Genomic DNA, 12,329 nt, shown 5'->3' with positions numbered 1-12,329 from the left:
GCTGTGACCCAATATTTAAATCTATTTTAAATGTTATTTCCTACTCGTTTGCAAAATCTTATTGATTTTTCCTTCTGAAATTTGTAAATTTTTACGAAAATGGCATTTATGGCGGCCATTTTGAAAAATGGCTGCCATGGCCGCTGAGGGCGCTATTTACGATGGCCCAATATCTGAATTTATTTCAAATGTTATTGTCAACATGTGTGCGAAATTTGGTGCTTTTATCATAAAATGCACAATTCCTTTAATTTTTCAAGCTATGCCGCTCCACTAAAAGTGGTTCAAGGGAAGTCAAGATATTGTTTCCTGTTCTGTCTCACATTAGCTGACATATGACACCAATACCAGCCATTATGCCTTTGTGTAAAAGTCAAAGAAGGTACACTATGTAGCAAAATGATTTTTAGAAACAGTAAAGATTCAATCCATCAATGAGACAAAACTACATACATGTAGCTACATCACTACACTCCTATGAGTTAGCTAGTATTAAAGCAATAGCACACTTGTATTCAGAGGGAGTCTTGCATTCTATTGTGAAGGAACAATGCCTCACTGCATGGATGAGATCTGTCAATGAAAGTGGCCAAATAGGCCAGCCTGTACGAATGCAAGTTTGTGTTTAGAGCTTGTGTTTAGGGTTTCTCCTAACATTTTATGGTTGATAAGCTTGAACATGGTCACCTGTCCTGTCAGATAACATAGTCACTCCCACAGAGGTCAACCCAGACAGTCCATTTTCTCTGTTCATATTCTACATACAGCTTGCAGCAACAAACCATGTCTTGAATATGAAGAGAAAAAAATGGGTAATGGTTTATCCTTATGGGAAACGACATGGTCATGTTGAAGGTTATGAAGCATAAAAGGTTAGAAGAAACCCTAAGCAAGAACCTGCAGTCGTGCAGGCGGGCCTAATAATTTGGCCACTTTCGTTGACAGATCACATCCATGCAACATCAATCCAACCAACATTGCGCTCTCCGTAGCTGACAATTACAGTTGTATAAAATAGCAGCCCTCCAATTTTGGAATATCATTTTTTTATACGCACTGTACATTGCAGCATTCTCCTTACAAAGCTCTTTATTTTGTATAGAAAGTGGGGAAAGAGTAGGTCTTTGTGAGATAAAGACCTTATTTGGGGGGCCAGAATTTTTTAATATGATTCCCACCTTGGACTGTTCTCCATGAGAATTTGTCATACTAATACACAGATGTGCCTCCTTTTATATGTGATAATGTTGTTCTTTTCCCAGGTGAATGATTACTTCATCAAAAGACTTCTGTTTCTTGAGGGCCGCAAGCATTTGTCTGCAGGTGCTGGAGCCAACTTGGTATCATGTGGCGGCAATGGTTGGGTGCGCTTCTGGAATTCTAGTAAAAGCCTGCTGCTGGCAGAGTTTGTGGCTCACCAACATGGTATGTTAGCATAAGATATATCCCTGTATCTTTATGTCTAACTTTGTTTAATGCTCCCTAATATGTCATTCTTGTAGGTAAATTCACTGTCTTTTCCTTCTTTTCGTTTTATATATCGGTCTTTCCGAGTTATAGTTGTCACTTTACTACGTGGGTTAACATTAGCTTTCTGGTTTAAAAGAAAAGAAAAAGGTGTGTATATACATGTGTTTTCCTGTTTATGGTATTTTTTCTATTTTTTTTTTTTTAGTCTTTTCACACATTTTGCTCTTGTGAAAATGTTTGTCACCTCCTCATTCGCGAAAATATCTGTACGCCTAAATTACAGCTTATACAGTACACTCATGACAATTACATTGGTGTTTAATGCGTCATTAATAGCATAATCTTGTTTTAATATCATTAAATCAACTGAAGCCCCAGAAGAAATGCAAACAGACATTCCTTTCATACGTGACAGGGCACAAGCATTTCAGGTACACCTAATGATTAGATGATGATGGGATCACATGATCAGATCTAAAGTCAAGTAAAAACCTGATGAAATTTCTGTATTTTTTCCATATTTTGATAGTTGCCCACTCAAAGTATTGCCATAGGACTTTGGTGCATGTCATTTCAGTTTTTTGCCAACGATGTGAAACTGTTTGTTATTATAATAATTAAACAGTGCTTATATAGCGCATAACTCATGGTGCCTACAATGTATGTCCCTATACGCTCCAAAAATTGAAAGATTATACAAAAACATACAATTTCAATTACAATATGTAAAAACACATATTGTCAAGATTCTATGTTCATTTTTGTCATTCTGTTGAACTTTACCTTACTACACATCATATGTGACCCTGCACCTCAAAACAAACAAAAAGTCGCCAGACGTGAATTTTTAGTTAAGACCATATTCTGAAAGAGCAGACTTTAAGCTTTAAAATGATGTATAACTCAAATCAAATGGACTCTCCTAATCTATCTAAATATTGGAAAGAAAGCACAAACTCAGGAAAAGTGTGAACTGAGAAAAGAGGCTCTGAAGTACAGTGTCTATTCGAGCGCTTAATCTTTACCAAACCGTGCTGGCTGTGCGATGAATGGGACAAAAAACAGGAAGTAAACCACAAGAGTAAACAACAATGAAGGGATTATCAGATTAAACTGAAATTAAGCATGCCTCAACACATTCTGTACATAATTAATGCCAACTTTCAAAGCAGTAGCACTATCTTTTCAAAAGTTATTAGAGTTGAAAGTGAAGAGTGTGGACAAGGTTTTTCAGAGATGAAAAAGGGATTCTGAAGACACACCTAATCGCACTATTCTACCAAAAATGTTCGAGATAAACTGCTAAAAAAACACACATTTTCCTGCCCGTTTTATGATACCAAATTTAAGCATAATGTAAAAGAAGACTCGCTCTTTCAGAAAATATGAAAAAGTCAAGTTCGGCTAGGTTGACCCATTTTACTTATTTTCAGTCCTCACGCAAAATCAGTGTGTGCGACTTTATGTTCGTTTTGAGGTGCACGATCACATATACAGTGTATCTGTTTCAGGTATAGTTATTTGCAGGAAGTGATTAAAAATGCAAACCAAGGGAACATGAAAGATGCTGGTAACCCTTTGGCACTACAATGTAAGTAATGATTTGCTGTTTGTGTTTGTGTATGTGTGTTTGTTGTTTTTTATTGCAGTTGGGCACATAGTCATGGCAGTGAGTTCTAACAGTCATTATTTAGTAACAGGTGACAGTGAAGGCACCATCAAAGTCTGGAAAATCCAAGAGTATTGTTTGCACCAACCTGAGAGCATCACAAACACACCACCACGTAAGTCTTTAAGTCTCTACACCCAAAGTTTTATTAAATGTCTATCACTTCAAATCAATTTTAATACATTGACCTGTACACCCACTACTACTGTTTTCTTGTGGTCATGATGTATCATATTAATTAAAGACTTTTTGAAACTTTGTGTCATTATGTCTCTGCCCTAAGCTATGCCCGAGGCATTATATTTTTCAATTGTCCATCTGTTTGTTGCATCTTGTTATTGCATTGTGGATTTTCCTTCATCCTGCCCCAGGTATGCTACTGTAAATGGGATGACGATGTTTAACTGAATCATTCATTGTCAGAGGTCAAAGGTTACCAAACAATGACTAAAAAAAAAAATCACCATTTTCAGCTGTAACTTCATGGACAGTAGTCAATTGGGGAAATGATATGATAAGAAGGGTTGAAAAAGAAAGACTATTATATTCATTAAATGATAGTGTGGAAAATGATGACAGGTCAAAGCCAGCATACTCAATAATAATAATAGTAATACACTGTAACGATGATGTTAATGATAATGATAATAATAATAATTATAATAATAATGATGATGATAATAATAATAATAATAATAATAATAATAATAATAATAATAATAATAATAATAATAATAATAATAATAATATCACACTAATAAAAATAAAAATAATGATAATAGTAATAATAATAACAACGACAACACCAACATATCAATATCCCATTCATTAGACTACCAATTGATTTTTTTTTTGACTGACTGACCGACTGACTGCAACTTCAATGTAGTGTGTATAGATCACATAAAATGCATGCACATAATGTTGCTTCTGTTTTTTTGTTTTTGTTTTTTAGACAATGCTGTGTGAACATGACATGAATTGTGCTCAATTCATGCCATATTGTGTAACAAGTGCACTAAGAACATGTTGTTCTGAAATCAGTGTACATGTACAGTTGTGTACACCTGTATGGTCACATGACCTACACATGCATTTGCCATTGGATGCTTTCTAGAATATGTGGCATTACATAGGCTTTCATCATGAGAATGATATGTGCAGTGCATTGCAAGTATTTCAACTCAGCATGCTGCCTTTTTAGTTTTCTTCTGACTATGGGTATAGCTAATGTCCTCAGCCCAGCAATACATGTATCATATGCAAATGACTTTAAATACTTTGTTTTGATATCTTCGTCACTTGTGGGTCAAGCTTACAGTTGCAATATAATTTTTTTTTTCATCCAGCCCTTCTGTCGTCATGGCACCTTCATACTGACAGCATCAACCATCTGTGTTTCTGTGAACGCAATGATCGATTGCTGATCATTTCTGCATCTGCTGACTGCAGTGTACAGCTCACAGATATCTATGGCAACCACATAGGAGCATTTGGACAGGTAAAACAGTTGACAACTTTAATGAACTCTTGAATTCCAAGATTGAGATGATTTGGAGTTTACAGATTGAAAAGTGGAATGACTACTGGAAAAAAATATATATATTGATAATTCTCATCTTATCGTCTTTGTTACAAAGGACCATTATTCATAGACCAAAGAAAGAAATGTTTTTGGCATTATTTTATTTTTTTTTTAATAATTGCATTTTTTTTTTTTTGTATAGGTTACATCATTCTAATATCAGAGGATTACCATCTAAATGGTTAACCAACTGTGTTACAAGGTGGAAGGAAACATGTGAACTTGAAAGACACAAATTTTTCAAGCCTCTAGCTTTTCCAGGTTTTATCTCATCTTGTCACACTGTTCCTTTTTACTGGTTATACTACATAAAGATAGAATATGAATTTGGTTTGTGGACCATGGTGTGGAATGAAAGATTACATTGATTTTTGTTTATGCTGCATCTACACCTTGTACTATACATGTCTTGTGCATGACACCAAATGTTTTTACTGCTGGCTGCGTCAAAACCAGGCCATCTTTACAATACAAATTTCAATACCTTACCTTAACCTGCTCTTTAATAAAGATGAGTGTAATTTATCATGCAATTTGATAGAAACATAGAATGCTATTAAACCAAATGGCATCATAGTCAGTGGTAACATATTGCATACTATGGCAAGTTATGGATAAAGAATTGAGTGAAAGTGCTAGTTTCATTCCCAGGTGTGTGTACCAGAGGATGCTGTGGATTGTAGTGCTACACCTTTACCATGTCACATTTGTGTGCATGATACTGGCCATGTTTCTTGATGGACTTTATTCATATTCAGTATGGAAGTATAGCATTAACAATTTGAGAAACATTGAAGCTACTATAATGATTGGCTGTATTTTTTCCCAAAGAAATAGAGAGGTAGCCTTTTTACATGCTGTTTCCCTATCAGCCCATCCACTCAGATGTAACCTTTCATACCCTCCTCTGAGAAAGTTGTGATTACAAGCATTGATAGCTATTTTGCCTTCAGAAGGGTGTCAAGAAGTAAATTACTCAGGCCTGATGGCATCACAACCACCGCCATGAAGTAAATCTCATTAGATATTGCTCCTGTCTCTGTCCACCATGAATTTTTCCAAGCATGGAGTGTGGTTAAAATCACCTCGGTGTTAAAATATGGAGACAAAGCATAACCCACCAAACAAAAAAGAGCTATGACATTAATTGTCTCAAACTATATAATAGAATCTTACATTGATTTCTTTTGTCACTCTTTGCTTCAGGAGTTTGAGAAGCAGAAAGATTTCATTGATTTGATTGCATTTGTGAGTGTGTAAAGCAACCATGAAATTTATCCCACAAGAAGCTATAGTGGAAAATGTAGGTGGTTTCCCTTCAATACTTCACTTAATTAACTCATGGTAGGGATGCCAAACTTAGAACCCAGATACAAGAGGCAGGATATGACGCATCAGTGAACACCATGTACAGTGAAACCCCGTTATAACGAGGTCCGTGGGACCGGCGATATTACCTTGTTATAACCGGTACCTCGTTATAACTGTACGCATCAGAAACAAAGAAAAACATAAGCACGACGTCATATACACTATACCCATCAATCAAACTTAAGAACATCCTTTGCGTTGATTTTAAACAATTATGGATCATTATTATTGAGAGAATTAAGGGAAATTATTTGTGAATTGATACACTTACAAAAAAGACGGAAAAAAGTAGGGGTTGAAAATGCCTTAATTCTTGATTTTTCTTCTGAAAATCTCTTCGCATAATAGTACACATTATGTTCTTGACAAGTAGGCCTATATTATATTCGTGATTCTTTCTACACCTATTTCTTCTTTTTGTATTGAACCATTCTGAAAGTATATTTTTTCGTTTGTGAAAAACAGCGTAGAATGATTAATGAACAAAAACAGATTGTATAAAATGCGTTTAATTTTTTCTAAACACCAGCGCAAATAGAGTAACATACATGCGTTGTTTACCCTAACATTCGAGGTATATATTTTACACTGTCGGTTTCCAGCGGGAATGCGATGATTTCATGAATCATTTCGGCTGTAATCTTATTCAATGTATGATCGTTGCTCCCGAAGGAATTAAAAATACGTTCTTTATTTTCTTCCGAAAATCTCTTCCCGTTTTCTACATCCTTTCTGGAAAAATATGCGACAAGAAATTTGGAAGGTTGTGAACCTTTTTACGCAAATCTGTACCTCGTAGCGCATTCTGAAAGAAAGAAAAATTTCCGTTGTGAAATGCAGTATTGAACGATAATGAACAAACCCAAATCTATTCAAGACGTTGAATGCGTTTGTTTCTTTTTCTGAACGCCAACTCAATTAGATTAATACGCGTTATTCAACTATTTTTAAGCTATTGTCACCCGGTGGGATCGCGTTGATTTCATTAATCTTTTCGGCTTAAATTATACACATTCATACTCACATTATCATTTGTTAAATGATAATGAACAAACCCAGATCTATTCAAAACGTTCATTGCGTTTGTTTCTTTTTCTCAACATCGACTCGAATAGATTAACATGCGTTATTCAACCATTTTTACGATACAGTCATCTGGCGGGATCGCGTTGTTTTCATTAATTATTTCGGCTTTATACATGTACACATTCATATTTACATTATCATTTGTTAAATGATAATGAACAAACCCAGATTTATTCAAACCGTTGAATGCGTTAGTTTCTTTTTCTGAACACTGACTCAAGTAGATTAAAATGCATTACTCAACTATTTTTACGCTATGACCTATTGTCACCCGGCGGGATCGCGATGATTTTATTAATCATTTCGGCTTTAATCATACACATTCATATTTACTAATCAGCAAAACTCGCGTAATTCAGAACGAAAAATGGAAAGGACATAATGATGAGTTACACACGCATTCTGAATGCGTTTTTTTCCCCTCTCTCTCTTGTTGCGGTGTGGTCTGATCGACCTTCTATCACGCACGCGTATCTCGCGAAAAAGGAAAATAAAATTATAATATTCGATAACTTAGTCGGAACATCGGAAGGTATTCCTGTGTCCTAACACATGGGTTAGAAGAAAACATGGAAGGAACGGTTCTCTACAAAACGGGGAAAAAGACATGGATAGCGTGAATTCGGATTTCAATGTTTCGTTTGTTGCGTGTTTGAAAGCGGCAAGTCAAGAAATGGAACCTCGTTATATCCGATCAAATTGCTTATGTTTTTCTTTATCACAATGCACCGAAATTGTCCTCGTTATAACCGGAATCTCGTTATAACCGAACTTGTTATAAGCGATTCGTTCTGCCATAGGTTTACACGCAAAGAAAAACGGGACCGACGCGATCACCTCGTTATAAGCGGTTCCTCGTTATAACCGAACTCGTTTTAACATGGTTTCACTGTACTTATTCATCCTTTGTTACATGCTACCGTGTGTGTTTAGAACATGAATTATTCAATCAACAACAACAACAAAAATTTCTGTTTATTTCTGCAGGAAGATCACTGGAAGATTGAACCATACATTCCACCACCTGAGCCAAGTGAAAGTGATCTTCAGGTATCTATCTGGCAGATGTTGCAATCTCCAGAATTTTGCCCTTTTCAAATTTTTATACTTTGTGACAAATCAAACTAGTTATGGTAAATCAGTGATATTTCATTCAAGTGATATGACTATACCATTTCATAATGACATCAGTTATATCAGATCTAAAGACATAAACAAAAGCAATAGTTTGAAAATACATGCACCTACATGTATATCTGATGTATTGCAGTGTTGAGTTGGTTTGCTGAGAAGGTACTCTTTTTTTTATTCTTTAGATTTCTGTGTTTGTTCATTTGTTTGTTTGTTTAAAGAGTACCATGGTGGATAAGTTCCTGTAGTAATTTGTGTGACTTACAGTGGAAAGCAAAACAATCGCTTCGTGCTACTGTAAAACACGATATATTCGCGGCATTAAATTTTCGCGAATTGGAGCCGACGGCCTTTTTTGCGGCATGAAATTTTTGCGAAATATCACTGGAATTCAATGCATATAGTGTAGACAAGAACTTTCGCGTGCATTTTAATTTCGCGAATCTTGGCGCTCGCGAAATTCGCGAAATTAAAATGCACGCAAACATTCCTCGTTTTACAGTAAATACTGCAGTGGTGTTACGCATTAGAAAGAAGTTAGTCAGTGTATTGAACACAGTCATCATGACCATCGTTGGGCCTTACCTGTTTTCATTAAGATCTTGGCGGGCGCAGCAATCAAGTTTCAGACCACTTTGGACAAAATAGGATGGACATACACAAAGCAGGGGGATGGAACAGGCGAACCTGACAATGCTAGATGGCTGTATACATTGTATGTCAAGGCAGATTTTCAAACTGTCCCAAAATTTGCCATGTCAGTCATGGTGCAGATGGGAATGCTGGAATGCCATAGTAAAATTGGTGAATGAACAGTACATTACAGCACACAATAGGCTGTATTAAACAAAACTGGGGATGGTCAGTTAGTAGACGGAAAATATGTGTCTTCCCTGGCATCTCACAGTCCTTTGAAGTTTTATCATGTTCTGCCATGTTCAGTGGGCATTTTGTCCTGTTTTGTCATGATTTATGGTAGCTGCTTCATCGCATTCAATTATGCCACCAGAGAAGCTAAGATGTACAAAAATTCTCCGTATAACCTGGATGTATGCAACCAGCGAACAGACAAATTCAAAATCTTATTCATCTTAAGCATTCATGATGTTGTCTCTTTGAAGTCTCAGGATACAGTCAAACCTGTCTATTATGACCACCGTCTTATAGTGGCCACCTGCCATATGCTACCACTGAACACAATTTCCCCCAAGAGAAAAGCCATGTTAATGACCCTGTCTACAGCAGCCACCTGTCTACAACAGCTGCTTTTTTTGTCTCCCTTGGGTGGCTGCTACAGACAGTTTGACTGTACTGTGATTGCTCTTCCTTGGGAGGCCTTTTTTATACCTTGGGCACAAACATGCTCCACAGCTCTGCCCCCCCACGGAAGAAAGCAGTAACTGCATAACTGCTGAGCTGAGATAAATGCGATTTTGTGTTTTTTGCAGATTCTTTAAAAACACAGAAACATTCAAAAATAATTTTGTGGTATGATTATGCACCATACCTAGTTGTCTAACAATACCTAGGAAAAAATTATGTTTCCGTTATTTTTTAAATGTTATTTAGGAAAATGCAGTTACTGCGGTGGCTCACCCTTGATTCTGGGTAGTTTCCCCACGGAAAAAAGCAGTAACTGCAGACGGCCAGGAGTCTGCTGTTTTCCCCATGGAAAAAAGCAGTAACTGCACATGTCACATGACCATAGGAGGAGAATTGTTACCACCACCAGGTTATAAAGTTCTTCTACTTTCTGGTTAGTCTAGATCTATAAGATCTAGGCCTAGGACCTATCGCTAGACCTAGACTAGGTCTTGTCGATTGAATGGCATTCTGTGTAAAAATAAGGTAGACACCTATGTACCCTAATTGAACTTTGGAGTGCCCGGCCTGGCCCCTGACACATCATGACATGACCCTGGACTAGACAATAAAGTCAAGTCTCTTCGTCTTACTCTTAGATCCTAGTCGAACTCTGACGTTACACTTAAGCTAGACTACAGATCTATGCCCAATGTTAGTGCTAGACCTAGGTCTATTACGTTAGATTAGGCCTACTGACATTTTGTCTAACACTAAACAGTTAACAATAGATTAGAATCTAGATTTACTCTGTAACGTTAGATCTGGTAGACCTATTTTAAACTTTAGGGCCTACATCTAACATTAGACTAATGTTAGTGCATTAATACTAGTGCTCATCTCCCTTCAATACATTTTCAGCTCACCTAGATTTTCTGGTTCTGGCCAAAGCCATGGCTACCATGACTTTTCCTCTGCAATTCATGATAGATTTACAGGCATGCCTGGACCGCAGAAACTGTGTGACAGCATGGTTAGCACTGGCATGATCACTCAGACTGTACCAGACCTGCAATACTGTGCATGCATGGCCATGGATGAGTGTGATGTGATGCAATGTTTAGCTAGTTACTGTATGCTGCAGAATTTATGCGCATACATGCAGCTGCTGCACGCGTATTCTGCACTCTGAGCGCGCTGAGTCTGCCAGGTTTGCTAGTCTCCAGAAAGAAGCTTTTTCTACAACTTGTCATATGATTCCCTGCGGGCAGAGTCAAGTGACTGGTGAAACAATCTTTTTATATCTACTCTCCTAAATTATGGGAGAAACTGCTGTTTACATTGTTTAAAAAAAAATTAGTAGAAAAAATAAATGGTATTAGGGGAAAAAATATGCAGGAAGGACTATACAGAGTCTGAATGATAAAGACTAAATTGTTAGTTACTGCTTTCTTCCGTGGGCTTTGTTAGTTACTGCTTTTTTCCGTGGGGAAACTTGCAAAGTTGAATCAACTGGATGCAGTTACTGCTTTTTGCAAAAGTGAAAAATTGTATTTTTGGTCACTTTCATTTTTCTTTTTGCAAAACTGACCTATTAACATTGGAAAGCATTTGGTAAACTATTCATTTTTGCAAAAAAGTAGACATTCATAAAAATGTCAGTTACTGCTTTTTTCCGTGGGGGGGCAGAGCTGCCCAGCATATACTTTTTGTTCAGGATAGTATACTTTGACAGAATGTGAAGAATGTGCCAGACCAGTTTGTGACAAGCCAGTAGGAAACATAGTGGCATCCATGGTAAACCATGGACCGAAACATGGTGCACCTTTAATCCTTCCAGGACTCAGCAGGCCCTTTCCCCCACAGCCTGTTTTGAATACCATGATAGTCCATGAGGAATCTTAGCGAGACATGACAAAACTTGAATGTGGAGCAGAAAAGTAGCCAAAATCTCATGGCTTACTACATTTCAGGAGAACAGGGCTATTGTTGCCACTGGGAATATCATGTACACCTGGCATAAGATTTTATAATCATCCAGAAAAATGTGTGTTCCACCTCAAGATATATTTTCTATTGCTTTCTGTTTTAAAGGACGCAACAGAATCTTATCATGTAGCAGATGGAATGGATATTGACAGCTCAGACAAAAAGGATGAAGAAGACATGGAAACAGACAATCTGGTTGACTTTGACCCGCTGCGGAAAGTCAACACTTGGGAAAGCACAAGACTAGGTATGCAGGAGACAATTGTAACTTAGTGCCATGAAAATCACATTCACATTATCACAAATCACATTACTGTAGCCTCTGTTGATAAATGCATTAATATCAGTCAAACAAGAGTGCTCGAAAAGGATTGCTTCCATTGATCTTGAAGATAATAGCGTGAAAAACAGTTTACAGAAAAAGATCAAGTACACATGTAGTGTGTGTAAAGGGAAAGATTTCATGATTTAAATCAATTCATGTAACTCTGACTAGGGATGCACACAAGAAAGGAACTTTAAATGTCATTGTACCTGCTATGAAGTACTATCAGATAATCCTGAAGAGTGGCATACTCGTTGAGTACATTCTTTACATGATACACTGTAATTCAAAAGTATCCTTGTGTTTATCAAAGAGTGACTGTTGTTATTTCATTTAAGTATTCTTGATTTTGTCATTTTTAGCTCACCTGAGCCAAGGCTCGAGATCTCTTCAGATATTTA

General features: G+C 36.8%; 1 protein-coding gene across 1 annotated transcript in view; it reads left to right on the top strand.

The window, feature by feature from the left end:
* Nucleotides 1–12,329, top strand: part of LOC140237437 (cilia- and flagella-associated protein 337-like) — an 87,370-nt gene that overhangs the window by 59,941 nt on the left and 15,100 nt on the right. Inside the window, exons 23-27 of the mRNA XM_072317363.1 lie at nucleotides 1,263–1,425; nucleotides 3,120–3,254; nucleotides 4,489–4,640; nucleotides 8,169–8,231; nucleotides 11,709–11,850. Of these exons, the coding sequence (XP_072173464.1) occupies nucleotides 1,263–1,425; nucleotides 3,120–3,254; nucleotides 4,489–4,640; nucleotides 8,169–8,231; nucleotides 11,709–11,850 (655 nt within the window). The remainder of the gene's footprint in view (nucleotides 1–1,262; nucleotides 1,426–3,119; nucleotides 3,255–4,488; nucleotides 4,641–8,168; nucleotides 8,232–11,708; nucleotides 11,851–12,329) is intronic.

Source organism: Diadema setosum, chromosome 14 (assembly GCF_964275005.1).
Source record: "Diadema setosum chromosome 14, eeDiaSeto1, whole genome shotgun sequence".
Lineage (NCBI taxonomy): Eukaryota > Metazoa > Echinodermata > Echinoidea > Diadematoida > Diadematidae > Diadema > Diadema setosum.
The sequence above is the reverse complement of the archived record's forward strand: the minus strand, read 5'-3'. Positions and strand labels throughout refer to the sequence as shown.